The sequence below is a fragment of the Protopterus annectens genome, chromosome 7.part0, assembly GCF_019279795.1.
Source record: "Protopterus annectens isolate FY-2018-M chromosome 7.part0, PAN1.0, whole genome shotgun sequence".
NCBI lineage: Eukaryota > Metazoa > Chordata > Ceratodontiformes > Protopteridae > Protopterus > Protopterus annectens.
This window is the reverse complement of record NC_056739.1, coordinates 1,212,524,814-1,212,551,264: the sequence shown is the minus strand read 5'-3', so window position 1 is coordinate 1,212,551,264 and position 26,451 is coordinate 1,212,524,814. Positions and strand designations below refer to the sequence as shown.

Genomic DNA, 26,451 nt, shown 5'->3' with positions numbered 1-26,451 from the left:
AGTCATCTAGAGCCAATGTACACACAGCTATGTGGCTAGCCCTTCCACATGACCTGTAAGAATTAAAATATTGCAGTAATGAAAACATGTACAAATATAACACTTGTTTTTAAGTAATGATATTATTAACAATAAAAAACACTAACTGTATTACCATTTATGAATGAGGTAATTCCACTGGAACAAAGCTATCTCTTTAGTGGTAAGACCATGCAATTCAATACATTTGGCACAAAAAAAGCATGCTACAGAGGAAATATGATACAGCATAAAGATCTGTCAAAGAAATAACACCTTAAAGTATAGTTGCAGACTCAAAGGAAACAGAAGGAAAACAAATATTGAAAAAGAAGATTCGATGACAGTAACGCATCTAAGAAGGGACAAGTAATTGTAATATAGTATTTCAAATAAAAATAATGAAAATAAAAGGCAGTGCAGAAGGCGTGTGTCTGATGTTGCTCAGAATGTTTGTAGAACTGCGTCAAGCACCTTGCTAAAGTTTAAGGAGGCCACTTCACAGCCCGTTATCCAAAGAGCTCCACAATAAAATGCATCGCTAGCTCGCTGTCATAGCCACAGCCTCTAAACAAAACTCATCCACCCTTACAGTCCATTGAAATCAAAATCTGATTTACTTTCAACTCACCCTCCTGGACCACCACTGCACTACCTCTCCAAAGCCAGATGGCTCCCAGTCTCCTATACTCTCTTCTTTTTAACCAATTTTATCCTGGTGCCTCCTCATTTTTTGCTGTCAATAATGAAACCACCCTCTACAACATCTACAACCTCTCCCATTTAATTCCTGCACTCCAGATCCCCCCAAACCAATCTGCACTGTACAGACCCACTCCTTCTCCATTTTTGCATCCAAACTCTGGTAATACTTCACCAGCACCAAAAATAAATATCTTTTTTCCCCACTTTCAGAGCACAGCTCAAAAGACACCACCATTAAAAATCTGACTGCAAGTGCTTTTACACTGGATACATCACCTAACTTCCTCCTCGCCTCCATCACTGTTAATTTCTTCACCCACACTGTGCCTGCAAATGGTCTGTTGTGATCAGTGAACTACGATCTGGTGTGACCTTTGTGCTGTGAATTCAATACTACTTTCAATACTCTGTGCTTTCCAAATATTCAAAAATCCTTCCCTTCAACTACAAATGCATGACTTAGCAACCAACTCAGGTAAAACTGGCAGACTAACAGTTTCCAGCCTTTGTCTTGCTCCCACTCTCACATCTGCCTTCATTCAATTTTCAAGATTTGTTTGTGATTTATAATAAAATCTGATGGAGGAGATAACTGGCAGTACCACTAAATAAACATAGGGAGAATTTTATTAAGTCTCACTTTGTCCAAATCTAGTCTTTGAATTTATTTCACTGTGATCATGAAGTAAAACTATTAAGAAACCATTCATAAATGCATTGGCCTTGTACAAGAGATGGAGTGATTCTGAGACGGGGAAAATGAGTGAAACCCGGACAGTAAGTAAGAGTAACAGCCCTTATCCACCATTACCTTATACACTTCTGCAATGGATGCCTACTGAGGACAGAACAATAATATGAAAATAAAGGTACAGGTGTCAGCAAAACACATCATTCCATCCACCAAGTGAATACACTCAGAGTGACATGCAGGAATGCTGAAAATGGACATAACTCTTCCTCCATGTTCTGAGACATTCGATATTCTTTCCTTTAGGCTGAGTGCCAGCATTTTAAATTTGTTTTATAAAACACAGTATTTCCTTTTCTGCTGTGATGATAGGCAATAAATCACAACATCCAAAGCAAGCATTTTAAAATAAAGTCCTTTATTTTTTTAAATAAAACATAAAATATTAAAACTCAGTAAGGAAATTTACCCAACTAGTGTATACTTTTATTTAAATACTGCACAAACATATTGGATATCTGGGAAATATTTTCCGTAGGGTGCATTTTGGTATAACTGATGAACTGACGTCGTAATTTCCGGAGTTCAGCCATATTCAGGTTCCTTGTCAGTACAATGTAAACTGTGTTAAGGACAAAAACACATGACTAAGTACATCAGATACCAACCCATATGATCAGCATTTCAATTGCTCGTTGACAAACACCAAATTACTATAACTATGGTCCACATATGCCTCCTTCTAACTGTACCTTACGTTTTTGAGAGTGTAGAATGTCCCTGAATGCCATGTAATACTTGCCTCATAAAACAGTGTTAAATCTGACAACCTAGCATGGACCTTCAGTCTACTAATACACTCTGAATACACATTAGGATACAATTCAGTCCATGACAGTACACAGTGCAGCAGTTCCATACACAAATAGATGCATGTTTCTGTGGCTGTGTAAAAAAGCGAATCACCACAATACTCAAGAGTATGTTTTCTCTTGCATATAGTGTGTGTGCGCTTATATATGGATCTAATTCACATTATCGAAATACCACTTGATCAAATTTTATAATATCGAGACCACAAACTTGAAAAGTCATATTACTGAAAGCTCACAACATCGACACCTACAATACCGAAGTTAGAACAGTTAACAGTAAGTTCTTATGACTGCATGTTTTGTTAAAGTTAAATGATAATTCATTAAATAGTGCGCTCTCCCTTTAAAATGTTGTGTTATGCACATAAATTAAATATGACGGACATAACGTTGGAAGCTGCTGGCTTCACTGTGGAGTTTTGTGGAAACGTAAAGGTTAAAAAAGGAAAAGAAGTGGTAAACATTAACAGGTATGTATTGGATTTAGAACGGAGTACTATTAAGTACGTACGTAATGGTAGATGCAGAGTATGTCTGTAGTTTTCCTCAGTGTAGTGCGATCTTGGAGTTGGTATATTCAATTTTTTTTGGGGGTGCAGGGGGGCACAGCCCCATTACAAAAGCTTAGAAGTTAAAAAAATAGTTGAAATTTTGAGTCGGTGAAGTGCAGAGAGTTTCTGTTTGTTTTTTTGCAGTTCGGTGTTATGGGTATCAATGTTGTGAACTTTCAGTAATATGTGTTTTTGTTCGAGTTTGTGGTCTTGATATTATAAAATTCGATCAAGTGGAATTTCTATAATGTGAAGTAGATTCCTATAAATTTTATATACATATTTTTAAGATTAAAAGCTTTAGACAGTTCTTGTAATTTTTAATAGTTGAAACATATGCATTAAATTTATGTTTTATATATATATATACATTGGTGAATTTTATACTGTATCTATTATGTGTTTATTTATACATGTATTTATTCATTTATATTACAATATATTAGGGTTATTTGAAGTGTACAACATATAGGAAATGTTGAGGTTTTATTAGATTTTATTTACACATTCAATTTTATTTTAATAATGTATTTTATAGTCATGTATTTATATGTATTATAGTGGGTAATATTTAGGATGATGAATGTTTTGTGTGTGATTATCTGACATTATTAGATGTAAATTGTAGGAATAGTCATTGCTCATGAATTATTCATGAACCCTGTGTATGTTGATTGGTTCAGTAATTAACTTTGTATTATAAATTTGCTGTCAGTTGGGGCATGCTCTGTCTTGATAAAGTCTCCAAATGGTTAGAGACGAAAGCGCTTGATTCACTGGATGTATCTGATTTATTTTTATTTGTTAAATTAAAGTTCTTTCTGTAAGCACTTCTTAGTTGCTTATTCGAAATTTTTTATCTTTCTTCATCTTGTTGCAACCGTTTGTGTATGCATATACACATATAACCAGAATGTAAGCAAAAACAACAATTTTGGAAAATAATAGTGCAAGGTTTGGAATTCCCACTTGTGTATGTGTACATAACCATAATATAAACAAAATCAACATATTTGCTGCCTTGCTTATTGGATGAAATCTGCCTTGTCAATATTACTGGTCCTTTGCATATCACAGATGAATATCACTTACTAAACTATCCCTTTCTGTACACTAAAGACTTCTGAGTAGCTTGGTATAAGGCTTTGCAATCTCAACCACTGCACTTCACTCTGAGGTGCACTTTCAGAGACAAAGAGGGAGAGCGAAAGACAGATATGCTAATTCGCAGTTATCGTTCTGTTTTTATCTAACATTAAATCCAGCAAAAATACTTACCCATATTAGTTGTAAAGCACAGCTACTTTATATACTACTTAAATCATTTCAACACATCACACTTGGGCTGTTAGTGTGCAGGTGTGTCTGAATTGGTTGCTGGCACTATTTACATCTAGCTGAAAAGCTCTTACCCTGGGAATAAAATGCTGCTATAATGCTAGTCAAGTCAGAATGCAGGTAGCAACTTTTCTTACGTGTTAAGAGGCAGAAAGTGAACTAGAGTAAATTTTTTCATCAAGTGCCACAACATTTTAATACATAAACTAAAACACAATTTATATTTTAAATGCCATCCAAGTATGTCACAAATCTATAAAATAAGGAATTTAACTGCTTTTTTAACAAAAAGAAATGACTTGCAGCTGACAGGGACGGTAAAGTACAGTCGTGTACACTTACCATAAATGTAGATGTTCAAGTGTATTCACTGTTGCAGTCATTACATTTGGGTAATCCTGCTGGCAGGTTGCCCTCAGTCGGCCTGAATTCCAAAGTCTTGGGTCTTGCGTCGGTTGCTGTCGCCCCTTCCCTGACGTCAGGTCGTCAGGGGTATAAAAGATGCAGCCAACGCCATTTTCTTCAGTTTTTCTTGTCCCAGATGTCAGGTGCCCCCAAAAGGGTAGGCTAGATATATATATATAAAACATACATGCACCAAAATAAACTTTACCTTCATCTACAAGCAAATACACCACATAGGTTGTATAGATCAGAGAAGTAAAGATAAGTTCCAGCAGAAATAAGGGGGATGGCGGGTGGGTAACCTGGACTGCAACAGTGAATACACTTGAACATCTACATTTATGGTAAGTGTACACAACTGTACTATGTTCTGTGTTTCACTGTTACAGTCATTACATTTGGGTAGAGTCCCAAAGCTATGGTTGGGGGGCTGGAGCTAAACAACATTAGGAGCGGCTATGAGGCCCTGCAGAACTGCAGTGGCAAAGCCTGCTCTGGATTTAGAGTAAAGTGGCAGATTGTAATGCTTTGTAAAGGTGTGCACTGAGCTCCAAGTAGCAGCCTCTAAAATGTCTTTGGTTGGTACTCCCCTAAGAAAGGCTGTCGAAGTGGCTGCAGCTCTGGTTGAATGTGGCCTAATGCCCTTAGGCACTGGCTTGCCATGCTGAGAGTAGCAGAAATGAATGCAGTGACCTATCCACTTTGAAATAGTCTGCTTGGAGATGGCCTTTCCTTGTGATCCTGCAGCATATGCCACTAGTAATTGCTCTCTCTTTCTGAAAACTTTAGGCCTTCTGGCTTCCAAAATAACATCCATCACAGCTTTACTGAGAGGTGTGCTTTGTATGGCTACATTATCCGCCATGTTGCCAGGTTTAGAGTCCTGAGTTGGCTGTGCAGAATCTGATTGTTTTGTTGGGACAGTAGGTGAGGTATTTGAGGTAAGGTCCAGGCTGGGCATTGAGACAAGTTCCTTAAGATCGGATACCAGTACTGGCGGGGCCAGTCTGGGGCAATTAGAATCATTTTTGGTTTCTCCTGTCTCACCCTTAGGAGTACCTTGGGGAGGAGAGGCAGTGGAAGGAAAGGCATATACTCATAGGTTTTTCCAGTTGAAAGATAAGGTGTCCACTTTCCATGCTTGTCTGTGATAAGTCCTTGTGCAGAATCTTTTTAGTTGATAGTTGTGAGGGGAGGCAAATAGATCTATGTCCCGGCGTCCCCATTTCTTTATTAGCATACTGAAAACTTGTGGATCCAGGTGCCACTCGTGGGGATCCATGAGGTTTCTGCTTAGTTCGTTTGCCAGAGTATTGTCCTTTCCTAGCAGGAATTGTGCCTGCAGATGAACTTGATAAGTCAATGCTGTGTCCCATAAAGCCATGGCTAGTCTGCAAAGGGGGTAAGAATGCGTGCCCCCCTGCTTATGTACCACATGACCGTGTTATTGTCTGTCTTTATCAGTAGTTGTCCCAGATGAATTAAGTCCTTTAAGGCTGTCACAGCATTTTGAACAGCTAGCATCTTTTTTTGATTGATATGTAGATGCATTTGATTTGTGGACCAGGTGCCCTGAATGCCTCTTCCTGCCATGTGGGTCCTCCAGGCATAATCTGACGCATCCGTTGTTAGGTTCTGCCTGGCTGGGGGAAGTGAGAATGGCTGTCCTTTGTTTTGGTGACAAGCCTTTGCCCACCATCGAAACTCCTGTTGCAGGCAGGGAATGAGAGTAATCATTGTTTCCAGGTTGTGGCAATGTTGTGTCCAGACACTTTTTAGGTACCATTCAAGTTTCCTCATATGCAGTCTTGCATATGGAATTAGTAGGATGCAGGATGCCATGAAGCCCAAAGCCTGCAGAATTTTTCTTGCAGATAACTGGGCCTTTGTTGCCATTTCCTTGAAATAGGTAGTCAGTTGCCTTTATTTGTCTGGCGTGAGATAAGCCATCTGGGCAGTTGTATTTAAGCTTGCACCCAGGAATATTATCTCTTGAGAGGGTACTAGTTTTGACTTCTTTTCGTTGACTGTGTACCCTAGGCATGTTAAAAGTCTTTTCACAAACGCCAGATGCTGTAGTAGAATGTCCTTGTTCTCTGCTTGAATGAGGCAGTCGTCCAAGTAAGGATATATTTGTATTCCTCTTTGTCTGCCGAAAGCAATTACTGGTGCCAGGCACTTTGTGAAGACCCTGGGCACAGTAGATAAGCCAAAGGGCAGTGCAGAGAATTGGTAATGCTTTGAACCAGCCTTGAGTCTGAGGTATCTTCTGCATGATTGTCTGATTGGGACATGCAGGTATGCCTCTTTTAGGTCTAAAGTGATGAGCCAAGCCTTTCTGCCTAGCATGGGCAGAAGCTGCTGTAAGGTCAACATCTTGAATTTTGTTATATCCAGGAAAGTGTTTAGAATAGATAGGTCCAGTTTTGGTCTCCATGCTTTGTCCTTTCTGGGTACCAAGAACAGTCTTGAGTAAAATCTTTGTCCCTGCTCTTGCTGTGGCACTTGTTGTATAGCCCCCATGTCCAGGAGGGATGAGACTTGTTTTTGAGCCTCTGCCCATTGATTTTTTGGCAGGTCTGGCCAACCGTTTGCCCTTGGTAGGGTATGGAAGTGAAACTTGTAGCCTTGTGACACTATGTTTAGAACCCATTTGTCCTGGGTTATAATGTGCCAATTTTGAGAAAAAAATGCTATTTTTCCCCTAAGTGTGCTGCCAGTAGATAAGTGCTTGGTGCAGGCAGAGGGAAGTCATTGGGACTGTTTCCTGTATGGTTGCGATTTGTCTTCTCCAATTTTGGAGGTAGAAGCACCCCATTGCTTAGACCTGTACGAACCTTGTGGCTGGGATCTGCCTCTAGGGCATCTGGATCTGCCCCTTTGAGGCCTGTCTGACACTGGAAAGGACCAATGTTTTGTAGGCCAGTGTCTGGTAAAACTAGGTGGCTGTACTTGTAAAAAATCTTTGACTGTTTGCATAGATTTAGCTTTGTCCTCCATTTTCTTTAACACCTCTTCTACCTTAACACCAAGCAAGGTATCGTGCTGTAATGGTGCATCTAATAATTTAGCTTTGACATGACCAGGCAGATTTTGTTCCTTTAACCAAGCATGCCTCCTAATTACAGAACCCGTAACAGCGGCCCTGCAGGAGGCCTCCAGAGAATCAAAACCACATTGCAAAGTATGCTTTCCAACTTGTTCAACTGTATGCAATAAATCCTGCATTTCTTTGTTATCTGCACATTCAGAATTTACCAACATTTTCTGTTTAAGCAGTGTCAAGACATATTGCTGATATTTGAGCATATGAAACTGGCAGTTTAAAGCCCTTATAGCCAAGGTAGCAGATGTGTAAATCTTTTTTCCTCAACTATCCAATGCCCTAGAATCTCTGTCAGAGGGGGTAGGGTTTTTTGCAGTGGAGGCTTTAACCCCTTTGGGACCCTGAGAAATAGTTTTTGGGTCTGCAGCAGGGTTTCTGAAAAAGAATTTATGAGAGTCAGGAACCCTGTAGTATCTGTCAGGTTTAACAGGAGCTGGAGGTAAGAAGTCAGGGGTCAGACTAGACTCTGAAAACACATCATCTACAATGTCTAACACAGGTGGAATAGCTAGAGGCCTGTGTTGAGGCAGTAGAAGTAAGTCCCTGAGCCTCTTCTTAGATTCTGAAAAATCTTGGCTCTCCCAGTGGAAATACTCCCTCATGGTATGCAAGGTTTCCCCAAAGGAATAGTCCCTCAGGAGGAGAAGCTGAAGGAATAGATTCTTCAGCATCAGAATCCTCATAGGGGGGAAGAGAATATTCCTGATCAGAAGAGGAATCAGAGGAAATGGAAACCTGATCTGAAGATTCATAGTCTGTCTCTTGCCTAGGCCTCTTATCAGGAGGGGGATGGGAACCCCTGATCAAGGTAATTAAGTCTTCGGCCATTTATAGCATCTGTTTTTTTGGACATGGAGGCCTGTCCATGTGGCTGGTGAACTTGTTTCTTTGCTTTTAAAGGTGCTTTAGTCTTTGCCCTTGAAGCTGATGTCAGTTTAATGTATGATTGTTTAGGTCTGAATACACCCTCAGAAGCCGATGCCTGCTCAGCGGCTCTGGACCCATCTGAGGGAATAGTGTCCGAGGCTCCAATACCTAGAGTTTTCAGCAGCCTGACCGACTCCACGTGTGAGTCGGTAGCGGCCTGTGACTCTAAAGTAGCGGGCGTCAGGGGCTGCGAAAGCGCCTCACTGAGAACCGGCGACTGGTTTAGGAGAAGCTTCGTCGTCGGTTTTGGACCTCGGTTGCCTGTCTTTTTCTTTTTCTTTGCGCTTTTTGTGAACTCCGGTAGTCGGATGGCTATCCGACGACATTGTATAATTAAATCTGCACCCAAAATAGCTTAGTGCGAAATCGTACCGACGCTTAATAGTGCGTTGGTTAAATCTAGCACAAAACCGACAACTTGAAACTTCATGGTCAGGGCCTAGGCAAGGAATACAGTAAGAATGAAAGTCCTTATGAGGTATTTGCTTCCCACAAGAAATACAATTATTAACTTTTTCTGACATCGGTCTGGAGCAAGAAAAAAGTTTCCCCAATGGGGTACTTAGCTTTTAATGAAGACTTCGGATCTGAAACTCGAACACGAAAATCTCAGGAGTCGGCTGACCGGCACTTGCGAACTGCTTCTGCTTCGGGCACCGCGTGGCAAGAAAGACTGAAGAAAATGGCGTCGGCTGCATCTTTTATACCTCTGACGACCTGACGTCAGGGAAGGGGAGACAGCAACCGACGCAGGACCCAAGACTTTGGAATTCAGGCCGACTGAGGGCAACCTGCCAGCAGGATTACCCAAATGTAATGACTGCAACAGTGAAACACGAAGAACATCATTGCACTGCCCTGAAGAACTTTTGTCAAATATAACAAAATATGTATCTAAAAAGAATACAGAAATTTGAAAACCCTTCAGGAATTATTAGAGTAGATTAACTACATGCACATAATTCTTAACATGATGAAATTAAAACCTTATTCATGTACCACCAAATATAAATAGATCACAGTGAAACTACTTCTGAAGATGTTGATGCCAGAACACATGAAGCAGGAATATAAATGTGATTTATCCTAAAAAAAAACAGTATCTACAACAAAAAAATAGTGTACATAAAAGACTGCTCAAGAATTGAAATTCGACTTTACTGAGTAGGTGAAGAAAGTGAAATAACCAACATGGCACAGAATTTCAGATTCCTTCTCTAATACATTTTGGAAAGAGCTCGTGGATTTTTGACAATATAACTCATACATCATTCACAAAAATACAACAGTAATTACATGGTTCCTATATTTTTAGGAGGAAAACCAGTGTTTTCTACTGCTCAAAGGGGTTCAACTTACTTTAAGATCACTTATTCAATAAGGCAGTTTCACATTCGTCTGTGGTTACCATGCAAATATATAACTTGCCTCACAATAAAGTACTGAAACCAACAAATGTTAGAATGTAAGTGCAGTACATATGAAATGTTTTGTTCCAATGGTGCCAAATAATTTAACTCTTCTGCTGATGCTCTTTTACTTCTAGAGAAAGCTAAGACAATTTCATCATCTGAACTAGAATGAATGAAAAGAAAAAATCAAACCGCTATGGCATCTAGTCTGCTCAACTTAGAGAAACAGAAAATACAAATCTACAATCTGCAGTTGACAAAAACACGAACATACATGTTTATTCCTATGGTAAAACCTAGTTCTGTTTTCTAGCAAAAACATTTTGTATTCATTTTTAAGTGTTGAATTATAAAACTCCAAGTAATAAATGATATACAAGCAAATTTTCAGTGCATCCTTGGTCACATTTACAAGTACTCAAGTTTTGAAGTAAGTTGCAAGACATTTTGAACTCTGTATTATTTTCATTATTATTAAATCCAAGATAATGGGCCCAATTTTAGGAAAAAAAAACAGCTCTCATGTGACAATTGAGTTTAGATCTTCTAAGGAACAAGTTTCCTTCACAGAGGGATCCTAGTCCAATTGCAAATGGAATTTACTTGGCACAGGTAAGCCTGCAGAGCAATACATGGTATCTACATCTGAATGTAATCAGACTTCCTTTAACTGAGCACCAACCTTCTACACCAGGGGTGTCCAACCTTTTCAGTTGCAAGGGCCACATTGAGTCAACAGAAATGGACTGGGGGCAACGGCAAGTGAGGACCAAAAAAAAAAAAAAAAAAAAAAGGTCTCACATAAACTGAAGAGCAAAAAAAAAAAAAAAAGGCACCCCAGGTTTATGCGGACTAATGTAGGTGAATTTGCAAAATAAATAAATAAATTACTAAATGCATGATATCTCATTCTAATTATTTAAAAAAACAGTTAAATCTAACATCTTAGTTTATTTATTAACAGGTACAAACCTTGGGTCTAATCCCCTCTAATAGTGCAATAATTTACTACAGGAAAGTCTTAATTGCACATGGCAACTGAAATCAAACATCTATTTCATAAATAGTAGCTGAGTAACTAAATATTTATCAGACTGAACAAGGAGAAGGTCAATGTAAGCTGCCTGTCAGGTGCCAGGATCTGCCACATAATGCAAGCACTCAGGTCACTCCAAAGCAAGTACAAATATGACTCCATCATTGTCCATGCAACAAAGTTAGAACATGTCCTCCTTCTGTGAAAAAAAGAGAAAGCCTTTTTGGGACAGGGGGATGTGTTATATATTATTAGCAGTTTTGTTTCATTTCTACTCCATGTTTTCCCTTTCTCACAGAATTATTAAAATAGTATGAGCAAAATTTATGTGATGTTTCAAATGTGAAAGTAATTTTTTGTTTATTAAAGATTACATGCTTTGTTAAAGACATAAGCCATTCAAATTCTGATAAATGCTTATGATTTATAAATATATAAGTGAAGAAAAGGAGCCCACTATACTTTGTTCAATTCAGAAGCCACAAAGTGGGCTTAAAGAAGCTATATTACTATTTGAAGGGGGAAGTATTCACTGCTTATTATAGCTTACAGATACCATACTCCTCAGAAATGGCAGCATAACGTAAAAATATTAAAAGGTTATTTTATGCTACTTGTCACTACAAGAACACTGGTCTGCAATACAATATCATCCCTTGCCAAACATCAGAAGAAATGCTTTTTTGGCCCACATAAACGTATTTGGCCTGGTAAGGAAAAAGGTGGAAAAATATATGTAAGCTGCACTATGTAGACCGCTTACAAAATAACATTCAGAGTTTGTCTGCAGACTCAGTAGTAGATTCATGAAGAAGATGAGCTATGACTGCAACCTGCACTTAAAAATCACAACCAAAAGCTAAATCCACTGTGATAGCAAAGAAAAACAGGAAACCAACGGCACAGCCGTCAAGGTAGTAAATTGGTGTGTTACTAAATGTGCAGGTAATATGATAATGTTTTACTGATGTTGCTGTCTTCACAGTGTACATTAGGGCAATTCAGCCCACTGGTACAAGTTTTATTTTTTTTCATAATCAGTAATAACATGGATTACTTTTGCAATAATTGACTGCAGATAAAAAGTATGCATGACCGTGATCAGTCCTGCTCCAGATATTGATCATCTTTTCTAGCTACTTTATATTGAAATCTGATTGGTCTGACTCTAAGCCAATTAACTAAAGCAGAATTTGCCATATGCTTTTGTGTCAGTAAAAAGCTCCACATGCAGCCACACACAGGTATGCACACTCAAAGGATGTTGTCCCCTGCACCGCTTATCTAATATATCTCTGAGGCCAGAAAACCTTGGAGTAAAGCAGAAAGCTTTGTGGGTACCAATTAATTTAATTGTGAACAACAGACTCAGTTTCTCAAAAAGCAGCTCTGTCAGACAATCAAATCCCTCCTGCCCTTGTGTGCTTACAATGCCGTTATCTTCAGACACTTCGGATCTCATCCTTAGTAAAAAATGAATTGAAATGATGAGTAGAGACGGTGTTCCTAAACCCTGCAGGAATGTTACTATTTCTCAGCTTTCCAACAACGTGATAGTAGAGTTGGAGTAGATTAGACATTCTTGTCAGTGCAACTAGTTTTGTTTACTTTGCCACTGAAAAAAGTCCATCAACCTGAAAGAAATACTGTCTGTCATCTTGGCTCTCAAAGCAGTAGGAAATGAATAATTAAGAGTGTTACATGTGAATATTTGTAACTCAGCAGTCATATATCGCATAAGCAAAGTAGCTGGGTGTCTTACTGTCTTTGAAGATGGCTACCATGCATTTATGAGAATTAGTGTTGTCCATGGATCAACATATACAAGTTGTTCATCTTACTGATGAAAATATTCTAACAGACATTATTGTTCCAGATGTTCATCTGGATAACGAATGGCAACTGTATACAAACATCTTTCAAAACCTAATATCTGCTAGCTTGAGGATATGCACATGAGAACCGTTTATAACCGCAGAAGATACTCAACTACCCAGAAGCCCTTATCGTAATTGTAGCACAAATAAACTGTTTTACATGGTTTCACCAGTTCCTCTTTACTAAAGTTTAAACTTTAAGCTTTACTTACCTTTTGCTATGTTGTAGTGTAGTCGGTGTGTACTCCGAAATAAAATATAATTAAATCCTCTCTCCACGATCCTCGCTCCTTCCTTCAGCTTTAAAAAACGACCGAACGGTGTTTTCGCGCATGCGCATACCAGCAGAAAGACGCCGGTATGAAAAAAGCGTGAAAAAAAGAAAGTTGGCGCATGCGCATAACAGCAAAAGTACGCGGACATGTAAACACACGGAAAAAAGTTAAATTAAAATTAAATTTACATTTAAGGGTCGCGGGCCGCATGGAAGAGCTCTGAGGGCCGCAGGTTGGACACTCCTGTTCTACACAGTTTATATGGAGCAGTATAAACATAAGACTGGGGCTAACCTACAGATCCAGGTGTTTGAAATGTACGACTACAGTTATTTCCAAACCCAGAGGGCTGTCAACATTAACAGAAGGAATGAAAGTTTCACAGATGAGTTTCTTAGCAGAGTCAAGCAGTATGGTTTATGTTTTGGTAGCTTTAATCATCAGTTTTCTGGTACAGAACTAGTGCCAGATATTCTGTAAGTCAGTTTGTGAATGTAGGCTGCAGTACACCTTTTACACAGTAGTGGCAAAACAACTGCATATAGTATAGCAGAGGAGGTACCATTTGTACAAAGGATAATGGTAAACAGTGAGAATAGGTGGGGCCCTAGAGCAGTCTACTTGTGGACCCCCAACCACTGCCAAAAGACATACACTGGACAAAGTATTTCAGCTTTTGATATCTACAGTCCTTTTAATTGCATACCCCTCCTTCCAGTTTAACAGACCCTTCCAAAAATTTAGGTGAGTAAATTGGAGCAAGCAATATTTCTTGTCCACATTATTAAATGCTTTCTCTCACTGGATCCACAAACAAAGCACCTACAAGGAGGCTAGTATGTATGCTGCTTATTATACTATAGTTACCGGCAGCACTGCTATATTGCTGTTACGGCCTTAGGTATATACATGCCGTTTTCTTTAAAGTAGATCTTATTTACAGATGTACTGCATGGTTTCTATTTAAACATTTTCTAGCATTTTGGCTTTAGACCGCAAGAGCGGTGACAGGGCATTACTGTTCTGGAGTTGCTGAGTCAATGGACGTAAACACAGGAAAGTCTAGGAAGCTTCCACATAGTGGAAACAATTCACAACCTGAAAGAAATGCTAAAGATGTTTGCCAAATGTGTGACAATGTATTCTGCTCATGAATTAAAAAATCAGGGATAGATATCAGACAGTGTCACTGGAACAATATACTGGAATACATAGCACTTATCTACGATCATAAAAACAGATTTTGGTAATGTTGTCTTCATCAGGAAACTAATTAAGATGGGTTGGAGGAACTCCGCCCTGACAGAATATGAAGTGCACCTCTTTAAAACTATTCCCAATGAAGGCTGACCCCACGCATCAGCAATGAGTTAACAAGTTAGTAACTAAGATCTTTAGCAGCAGAATACTTACCCTCCCGTTTTCACCTGTTACTCAGTGAAACACCAGAATTTCTTAGGATGGATGAACAGGAGTCTGTCTAGCTTTTAGAAACTGGGACTGGTGTGCGTTGGTGCCAGTCATCTTACATCAACATAGTGAATGAGCAATTCTATACTTTCCAAACTCTCCAGACTTTTTGTGTGATTCTAGCATTACTGCCCTTAAGAAGTTAGGGAGCTTACTGTCCTTGTATACTTCTCAGTATGACAAGAACAGGTGCTCCTGTGAATTTGAAAAGTGCTTTTTGTAAACTTTAGAGTTTGGAACTCAGGTTCATTCAGTTGTAACAAAAAGGTTAAGAGCAAGACTTGTTCCTTAGTTGACAAAAAGGGAGAGCGACTGATCAGGTATGCTGAAGGTTTTAATGTCTTGAACGAACAGCATGTCCCCATGGGAATGAATATGATGTTAGTAGGTATGTGGTGAATGAGTGGATGTTGTCAGTGTATCATTACAGAACAGTGTGAGAAGATGACCACAATAACGTACAAATATGGGATAGAAGTAATTATTCACACAAGAAAGGTATCGCTGCCAGTTTTCTAACTGGGCCTAGTAAAGTCCTGAACCAGTTAGTAGAGTCTACGAGTCAGTAGAAGTTTTAAGATGCAGGTGCCTTTCACTAATAGTAAAAGCTGGTATCCCCTAAATGAATTTGCTATACTCTTGCAGCTTGAACAATTTGTCTTCCAAGGAATGAACATTTGAAGATGAAGGTGTGGAAAATGTAAAGAAACAATACAGAATTTTGTACATCTACCAAGTAGACGTTCAAGTAGAACTCAGTTAGCACTACAGCCCATATAGTCTATTTTTGTCAACCTGTGAAGCAAGTGAGAATTACAGGCTGGTATCAAGGATCCTCCTCCAGTGTGAAGTATAACTTCACGTTATTAGAGTGGAAGAGCTTTTATATCTTATTTAAACCAAAGTTCTTATGCAACAAGATACATGATTCTACATGTTTCATTTATTAAACATGCTTCTGATATTTATGTGAAAATTTTTAATGTATCTTTTCAATAATTGCTTACAGACAACTGAACACATAAGGATGTATTTTAATGTCACATGATATGAAAAAAATGTCTAAGTGTCATTTTGGTATTGTATATCTGTATATTTCAGTTTGAAACTGGCGACAGTTGCCAAATAACTTGATATTATTCTGCAAATTTGGAAATAAACTACTGGCATTTGCAAGAATGTACCAGCTACTGGAAACAATCATCAATCCTCCTATCCCATTTTTCTATAAGGGATCTGGGTGATGTGTGAACTGTTGCCACCTCTTTCAATTAAGTGGCACCTTGTTCAACAGTCATTCCTGATTGTCTCAGGTCTTATCTCACAAAATCCTTACATTTCTTTGCTGGATGTCCTCTTTTCCTAGTCTTCTTTCGGTATCTTCTAAATCCTCTTCACCAAATTGTTTTCTACTTTCCTGCATGTTTCTAAACCACAGTAATCTGTTCTCTTTGACATTCTCTCAACTTAAGGTACTTTGTCTTCTGATTTCATACCATCATTTATTTGTCTGTCACACAATGTGCAATCTACTACCTGTCTCAAGCACTTCATGTCCATCACCCCTAGCTTCTTCAAATGCTCTGCCTTCATTGCATTGGTTATACTGTTTTCTGCACCTTACTATTCAACTGCTTTGGTAATCTTCTGTCGCACACTACCCCGGACGCTCTTATGCCAGTTGGTTGTAGCCCCTCTTATTCTAGCCTTGACCTCATTTAGATTTCCCTTCTCCTCAACCACTCCCTCCCAGATACATCAAGCAGTTCAACTGTTCGAATACTATCCCTTCTACCTCAATTTTCACCTTTTTCCGATTCCCCCATTTGCTGCCACGACAACTGCTGTTATCAGTTTCAACACACTGGCCTTCAGTTTTGCATTCCAATCCTTCATTTGCTGAAGTTCATGTTTACAGTCTGCTGCAATGACACATCTACATACAGTAGCTTCATAGGTCTGTCCCCTATGACCTGTCTGCGAATGTAGTCTGTCAAAAGTAAGAGCAGCAGCAGTCTCAGAGCTGAACCCTGATGCACACCCACTGTCATTAGGAACTGCTCAGTGTGTCCAAGCATGGTTTTAACTTGTATCATTGGGCCTTGTACACAACCTACACTAATTCTGTCATGTTTCTAGGACTTCATACTATCATAGAAGTGTCCAAATCAGCTTTCTTGGGACCTTGTCAAATGCTTTTTCCAGGTCTTGGATAGCCCAGCTGCACTCCTTCCTCATCTCTACCTTTTTCTCTACTGTCTCTCTCACTACAAACATCAGGTTAGCTGCACTGTATGCATTTGAATCCAAACTGCTCCAGCACTTTCATGCAGTGTGACAGGATTTTGATACCTCTGTAATATTTGCAATTGTAGATGTCCCCTAGGTTTTGTACACTGGAACTAACATGTTTAATCTCCAGTCATTTGTTATATGCCTTTCTCTCCTTAATGCAAAGAGTACCCTCAGGAATCATTTATCTTCTAAAGCATCAAACGCCTTGATTATATCTGTTGTGACTTCATCTGAGCCTGCTGATTTCCCCTGACTTCATTTTTCTTAGTGCTGTCTTTAGGTCTTCTAGAGTGTTTTTGTTTATCTTACTCTTTCACTGTAGGCTGGACATGGGGTAGCACAGTTTCTTTGAGGTTTTCTTCATTCTTCCTGAAGTCCTCATTCCATCTCCCTTACTTGGCCCCTAGATTAGTGAGCAAATTGTTGTTGCTATCCCTTATAAATAGTGTCTGATGATTGTCTTCTTTATGTTTCTGTTACTTCCTTGTAACCTGACAGAGGTTCATTTTGCCACCTACTAAACCATTTTCCATAAGTGTAGAGTTTCTCTGATGCCTTGCTCTTTGCCATTACAATTGCTCTCTTAGCCAAATATCATGCAACAATTTGTCATTTGTTTTATTTAATAAAAAGTCTTTTGTCATTTCCTGGTTAGGGGTCACCACAGAGGAGCACCAGTCTACTCTTGATTGGCAGTGACTTTTACAGTGTCGAGTTGCCAGCCTGGCACCCAACCTTCACAGAGGACAAACACACACAGACACACACCTACTTGCATGTCTTTAAAGTTCACTCGACCACAGGGAGGACATACAGACACTGCACAAAAGGTGCTCCAGCTGAGAATCGAACTGGAGAACCTTTTGCTGTGAGGCGACAATGCTAACTGCTACTATACATCTTCATAATGAAGAAAATCAGTTGCTGTAATATATAATGTAAGGGACAATGTATTTTAATCACCTGTACTGTAGTTTATTCCATAGTGCCAATACACTTTTCTATCTTCCAGCATGAAATTTCACGTGATACCCCTCAGTAATATGTAACTTGCTATGAAAACATGCATAACAAATGACAAAAATAGTAATCTATCCAATGTAGTGCATACGAGGAGCTAAATTCCAAAAGATTTACACTTTTGGTGATGTTACCTCAAGATTTTACAACATTGTTGATTCCAAAATAACCCTACAGCCCTGAGGAATCCCAGTGGCTTACACCAGATCCCAAAACCTGTTGTCAAAGCACTACACCAGATCCCAAAACCTAACGTCAAAGCACTACTCCAACAATGGATGAAGTATAAACAGATACAAGATGCCAGTTAATACATTTCTGGCAAGGAGGGTAGCCCATTGAATTATACACGACACTCCAAATTTCCCCCCTATATGTTGGCAGTGTAATCACAGGCAATACATGGAAACCTTATAAGCCTGCAGTAACACAGCTGAACTACAAAAGGAGCATATCTTAGTGGTGATGTTCTGTTTACATACAAGAGTGTTTGCTTATACATACATACATATACATATAAATATATATATATATATATATATATATATATATATATATATATATATATATCTATATATATATATACACATACATACATATGTGTGTATGAATATATATATATATATATATATATATATATATATATATAGGTACACACACACAAAGGGACAGATTTCATTTTTTTTTACCTACTGGGAAACTCACAAGGGAATGAGGTATATTTTAAGTTACAGCAAGAAATAGAAAATTAAAAAAAAAAAAATACAGTCAGTCACAATGATTGATATTCAGAAGAGATGATAAAAAACGTACTTTAGAATTTGACACCGACTTTGAAAAAGGAATGTATCTGTGTACTGGACATGAATTCTAACCAATATAAACATCCTATTAATTGATTATGTTTGTGTCCCCACACATGCAAAGACATACATTTGTGGACAGGTAAAATCAAATGTCAGTCTGCCTCCATATTAACCATCTTGTGGCTAATAGCACAAAGCTTAGATTTTCTCACTTTCAAAAATGAAGGAATTGAATTGTAAAATTCAATTACATATATATGTGTGTGTGTGTCTACACATATACATTCACAACACACCCGCTACATATATGTGTGTATATATATATATGTGTGTGTTTGTATATATATATATATATATATATATATATATATATATGTATATATATAATATATATATATATATATATATATATATATATATGTATATATATATATATATATATATACACACACATATGAGGCTTCCAACTGTCACCAAATAAATGTAAACAACTATCTTACTTGTTTTCTTGTATTTTCTGTCAGAAAAGCAGCATGTTTACTTGGATGTATCTTGATTTCTGTCTTGACCATAACAAATACAAGGAATGCGTGCATGAGTTATTGGGGGGAGGGGGTGTCCTGGGTTCATTTCTCAGTCAACGGTCAGGGTGTTTTCTTTCCTGTTGAGTTGTTAATATATTACGTTCATGGTTTGCACTGCACTGGATGCTAGAGTGTTAAAATCATCTTTGTGGTGTTTTCCAACCTGAAGAAGAAACTGCTCTTGGAGGGGGGGGGGGCAGGGACTCCTTATTGGTTTAGTGGCAACGACAACTTCCAAGAATGCAGAGTGGGGGTTCTGGGTTCAATCCCCAGTCCAGGGTCAGAATTTTCCTTTCTTGTTGAGTTTTTAAGTAGAAATGAACATCAACCCACAGAAATAGTTATCATCAAAAACAAAGAAAAGACATGTTTCTGTTACACTTATGTCTGAAGAGAAAAACTGCCAGTGTGAACTACCTTGAATATACACAAACACTGCAGTGAACTCTCAAACATCCCTGAGAAACAGAAACTAGAGGGATGGGATAAAAAAAAAAAAAAGGTTTACCAGGTCAAAAATGAAAATGTACTTAAAGGTGGGAATGAGACAGACTTTTTGATACCTCGATTATGAACAAACTATATGATGAAGTGCCATGGGACACCCCAGTAGCGTTGCCAAAAATAATCTGGGGTCCCTATCTACATATTAGGACTGAAGATTATTCTGTCAACTGGTTTGTAGTCATAGTCTGTAATAATCAGCTGTGATGTACACACCCACATTAACTGTATAAAGTTTAAATAGTACTTTTTTCAATGTAAGAGTTCAGTTTTAAGTTCATCTATGTGCTGAAGTATTAAGCATAAATAAATAGTGAAGGAAGAAAGTAATAAATACAAAAACAGGAAAGTAAAACAATAAATAAAAATAAGAAAAAAATGTAAAAAGTGAACATAAAAAAAAAGAAAGAAAAACAATAGCTGGCACAGTACAGTGCAATATGTAAATAAAAGCTGAAATAGGCCAAATACAGTTGACCATAAGATAGTTCAAAAAGTAGTGTCTTCAAAAAGGGTTAAAACTACCTAAAGCAGGCAATTCCCTCAGCCACCTTGGTAGCATATTCCATTGGTATAAGAGAGTTAAAACCTCCTTTACTTTGCATTTTTATTAACTTGTATATCATTTTTCTCTGCTGAGTGATGCAATAAGCATAGATCATAGTGCATTTAGTAAGACTGCTAATCTGCAGCATATGAATGGCAAACAGATTAACTGATCTTCCCATCCTAGACTCTAAACCATTAACATATAAAGCCTGCTCTGTGCAGTAGAGGGGATGAACCCAGTTTTGATTACTGCCCCTAGCACTGGAGGAGATACAGTGGGATAAATAATGAGGAGGGTATGCCTGTTGATTTCTTTTGGGAGGTGGGAAGGGGAAGTTGTGCTGCAAGGTAAGACATTGTATTTTAGCTGGTATGGAATGGAGATCAGGGTGATTGGCAACGTCAGGCAGACGTACACCTACATACTTGCAAGGGTACATCACCGCAGAGGCGTTACTATCACAATGTCCCCCAACACAATCACATGCAGTGCACACAGCACTCCAGTATGCCAGGATACTTACAGCTGCCCCTCAATCCACAAGTCAAACAATCAGTCATTGTGTGATGGCCTTTCCCCATGTCTCTGCCTCCTCACAGTTGTAGGGCATTCACAGTTTGCACAGCCAAAAGGCTACCCTTGTCTGGACAGGTAAGGCCCACCCAATGAAAGAGCATCCTTGAGTTGTGCTCCAATATGTGATGCTTTTGTTTATCAGAGTGACAGGATATGCTGGGGAAGGGGTCCAAAGTTAGTGGCACCTAATCAAGTCAGTAAGTTTTCAAGAACCACTCTCCCTAGAAACCACAAAATAAAAAGGAACACAAATACAAAAATGGCATTGGAGGAATGGGCATCCGCAGTGCCAGTTAGAGTGCAACATTATATATACACATACATACATATATATATATTATATATACATATATATATATATATATATATATATATATATATATGCATATATACACACACACACACACACACACACACACACACACACACACACACACACACACACACACACACACACACAGTGCTGTCATTTGCACTACTGCATTCAAATACGCTTGTACTGTTTATGTGGATTAATATAATATGACCCAAGTGGTAGCAAATAACAGATGCATGTTAAGGAAACGGGTACTGTCACAAAGGACTAAGGTTCTAGGTAGCAACAGGGAACAAACCGATGGGTGATTTTTTTTTAACCTTATTTTTCTACTCACTGTATTTATAAAACTGCTATGGTGAATTACATGATTATGAAAGGAAATGTTTCTGTTTACATAAAAAGCAAACACGCCTCTAGATTGGTCAAGTAGGAAGACCTGCTTGAGCTACTCCATGTCCAGCAAACCTGCTTGAGCTACTCCATGTCCAGCTAACCACAAGCAAAATCCCCCACAATATCATTGCTAGCAACAGTTCCCCAACCATGAACCATGAAAACCATCCCACATACCTGTGGTTTCAAGAATCACTTGCCATTCAGCCCATCATACCACTCACGGGCGATTTTAACAACCCTTCCATAAACTGGGAAACACATACAACCACTAACATGCAGGTTCAGAGACTACTGGACCTTGCTAATGCAAATTCTCTGGAAAAGCTGGTCTGCCCTTCCACAAGGGGATCAAAATATCCTTAACATAATGCTCACAAACATGGAGGAGTTGCCCCCCTCCCCATAATGTCTTCATTTGTATGATTGGATCATAAGTCTATCTCCTTCAAAATGAATTTAATGGTAGTACCCCATCAAAACCTAAAACCCTAAAGAATTTTTCCAAGGCAAAATACCTCATATTAAGTGATAGCACAGGTAATTTTAAAGCTCCCCTAATACCGAAAACATTGAGGCCCTATGCAGAAGTACACATGAATGAATGCCTTGAATAACCACTTAAACATCTGCATAGAACCAGCAGTACCTGACCAAACTAAACCCTGGTCTAGCCAGAAAAACAAGTCACCCTGGTGGGCCCCTGGCATAAACAGATTATACAACATAAAGAAGAAATTCCTACCTAGAAGTAAGTGGGAGGGTGCACGACAGAAAAAAAATCCATCATTTATCTCAATAGGAAATCAGGGGACTAGTCAAGTCTTCTTAAATAAAAGAATAAAATAGCCTTCCAAGCAAAGGATAACCACAAAGAATGTTTTTAGTTATGACCGAAATCTTTAGAGAAATACTCAACAATGTACTGAGTTGGCTGTAGATGGCACTACCTATACTCAACCAGAAGAAACAGCAAACCTGCTGGCCAATAAATTCAGCTCAATTTTCAGCCCCCCTCATCACCTCCGGTAACTCCTCATGAAATACCCCCCACCATTCTTTTGCCTGTTAACACAAAAGAACAGGTCATCACTACACTCTCTAAAGCTAGAAACACAGCATCAATAAGCCTTGATAGAATCCCAGGGTGCCTATTAAATAGCTTGAAACATGACCTAGCAGACCACTCAGATCTCTATTTAACAACAGTCTCCAGACAGGCTTTGTCCCAGTAGAGTGAAGGACAGCAACAGTTATCCCTCTGCACAAGAGGGGACCATCAACTGACCCAGGAAGCTACCTACCCATAAGTCTGACTAGCCTCGTATGGAAGGCTAGAGAAAGGATAACTACAGACATGATTAACAATGATACAGGAAGTCTCCAGACTCTAGACCAAACTCAGTTCAGCTTCAGGTGCAGGTCCTGCCTGATCAATCTGGTGGACTTCTTTGAAAAGGACAACAAGGCCATTAATGAGGGTATGACAGTGCATACTGCCTACCATGAGCCTGCCAAAGCATTCAACTTAATACCCCACTTGGGTATTATAGATAAATTGATAAACTTGGGCATAAACCTCTACGTCACCAGATGGACAGCCAAATGGCTCATAGGCAGGACCCATGTTGTTAGACTAGGGGAATCCACATCCAACAAGAGGTCAGTCACCAGTGGAGTACTACAGGCCTCAATGCTGGGCCCCCTCATGTTTGGAATACACTTCTCAGATGTCAAGGCAAATGTAGCTGGCCTTAGGCTGACCAAGTCTGCCGATGACTGCAAGCTGGGGAATATCACTGATGTTGATATCCTACAGAAAGGTCTGATGCAGATTAATGACTGCTGTCAGAGCCACAGCCTCAAACTAAATGTGAAGAAGTCCATAATACCCTTTGGGGAAATCAAATACCCCTGGAAATTACAACACTGCTAGCACCCCCTAAGAGTGTGCCCAGTGGTGACAGATCTGGGGATTCCGACAGTAATCTGAACTTTGACTACCTTATGTCCATGGCAGTGAGTAAATCCTTCCATGTGGCTCAGCTTATAAGTAAAGTCATGGCATCCAGATCTAAAGATGTCACAGTACTACTACTACTCAGCCCTCATCAGACCGATAATTAAGTACAATGCATGTACCTCACCAGGCACCTGTAACAGCTGGAGTGTCCTCAGAGGTTTCTCACCAAAAAAATATAAGGTATAACCAACATGTTGCATGTGGACCAATTAAAAACCCTATCACTATATTCAGTTTTCTACAGATTACTGAGGGGTTATCTGTCTCTGACCTAGTCTCTGACCCAGCCCCTCATGGAAATGCTGCATATTTGCAACACTAACTGCACAAAGGCTACCCGCTCCAAAGATCTAAACCTAATCTTTGACATGAATAGATCATGCTAGAGAGACAGATGTGTGTCCCACAGATTGCCCCTCCTCTGGAATGGGCTCCCTATTCCCATGAAATACTCTCCCTGACCATCTTCTAGTGCAATCTGGACCGGTGGATGGGAAATCACAAATTCACTCCTGGGGTGGTGCCCATGTCCCTTTATGGACAGAAGCAATATGTAAAAACAGTCAAAACCCCGCTGCTGACCCTTGCCAACTTTCCCTAGTGATGGAAAATTGGTAAAATCTGGGTACAACTGGCTAGGCTTGTAACAGCCCCAGAGCCATTAGCTTAGTAATCTTCTATGAACCTATGAGTTTAATTATTCAGCTTAACAATGGCTGACATGGGTTGCTATCATTACAGCTGGCTTGCGTTCCTTAAGTTTGGCTACCTGCATGCAGCAACAAGAATGCCATCACTGATACTTAATGAGTTAACATTAGACGCACCACACATCAGCAGGACCAAGTACTGAACTACTCCTGCCATTAGAAAATTACCAGTTAAAGACAGGGTTAACACTGAAAAACTCCTGTGCATCAGCACCACCTGATGGCAAACCAAAGTGTCACAACCATGTTTGCAAAGCAGCATAAAAATTAAATTAAAACTTTCATTATGCAAACTGCTGGCACAAAACTGCAAATAAGCACTTATGGAAAGCCATCTACATTACTTGATGGCAAGAAAAAACACACAAGGAATAGACTGTACTAGTATTGTTAAACTGTAGTCATCGATTGTGATAATTGTCATAGACATGGCAGCACTTGTGATACAGCTAGAAAAAATAAAAATCCTACGGAATGCTATTACCTACTACAGCGAAGTCTGTCTGACACCTAAAGACTGAAACGCCTCTAATTAGAACCTGTAGCTAATGGAGAAATATCTTGGTATCATGCAATAAATTATGAAGCATGCTCAAAGAGCAAGTATGTAACTTTAAGCCTGAAAAAATATCAAAATGCTCCAACACAGAGTAGTGTGGAGGTGAGGAATAAATGTATTTGGGTCTATGCTAAAAAATCAGTCATTTCCAATTACTGTGTGGTCTGTAGTCTTATAATCTTTGCATTATGAAATCTGTAATCAAACCCTTGACATCTGGTAGCTTTTTTGAAGAATACTAAGGACACAATTTACCTCACTGAAAAGACTGCTATCAAATTACTGGTAGCAAAAGGACAGTCAGACATCGAGGCAACAAACAGCAGATATTTTTTCTACTGTTTTTACAATACAGTGTAGAAATCCAGTGCCAACATGACACTGCCCTAATATTTCATTTGGGTGAAATAAAAAAAATGAACTGACAACAAAAACATCTTCTACAGGAGAACACCCTCCCATATCCAAACTCCATCTTTATGTAACTTTGTGCAGGTTGCATACACATACACACACATTAGGAAAAGGTGTTGGCCGTGCTGGCTTATTCATGTCATAGAAGAGTAGCTATAACACAAGCACGCCAAATGATTGGAAAGCACAACTTACAAAAATCCTTCCTTTCCAGGCTAGTCTCTTCCCCAGTTAGCTTCCATCAAACCTAGTGACAACGACACATTTTGCTCTCATGCCAGACAGTTTTCAGAGCTGGGTTATTACCAGGCCAGTACTCATTTCCTAGCTTACAAGGATATTTTTTCATCCGTTCCAGGCACTGCAACTAGTTCTCCAGGGACACTTGTTTTCTGCGCATTAAAAATAGCCTGAAAAACAGAAAATAAAGGTGTTTTTTTTTTTTTTTATTTACTTACATTTGTTTACCAAGACAGTCTGACACAGCTATTGCCTCTTTTCAGCCGTGGCCTGGGGAGAAGAGCTCCATTAAAATGTTATGTACATGAAAGAAAAATAAAATGAACAATACATACAAAATGACATATTCGATATGGACAGAAATTTAGATAAAAAATAATGTCTAATAAAACACAGTTTCTTGCAACAAATAGTTGTCAATTTATCAAAGTTCAAGAGATACAGTTTCTTACACCTTAATATAACATCAGACGTTATTCATACACAGGCATCCATGAATTTAATTTCAACAGACCATGTCTTTCGTCTTGTAAAGAACAAATAATTGGCAGGTAACATGTGTTTTCTAAGTAAACAAATGCATTCATGTGGCATCACTTATTTTTGTCTTTTTAACTAGGTAGGTGTGCTGGTCTTAGGACCACTTTCAGCCATGACCTAGACACTGAGACAAGTGCCTAGAGGCATTACTGAACCATATGTTACATAGTATATACGTGTGTGAGAGAGTGGGTGTGCTCAGCTGAAGGGGTGAGGCAGCATGCCAAAAGTA

The 26,451-nt window shown here is 38.9% G+C and overlaps 1 protein-coding gene across 1 annotated transcript in view; it reads right to left on the bottom strand.

The window, feature by feature from the left end:
* Positions 1-1,813: 1,813 nt before the first annotated feature.
* Positions 1,814-26,451, bottom strand: part of KTI12 (KTI12 chromatin associated homolog) — a gene marked incomplete in the record, with an annotated part of 408,069 nt that continues 383,431 nt past the window's right edge. Inside the window, 2 exon segments of the mRNA XM_044077840.1 lie at positions 1,814-2,031; positions 25,781-25,849. Of these exon segments, the coding sequence (XP_043933775.1) occupies positions 1,888-2,031; positions 25,781-25,849 (213 nt within the window).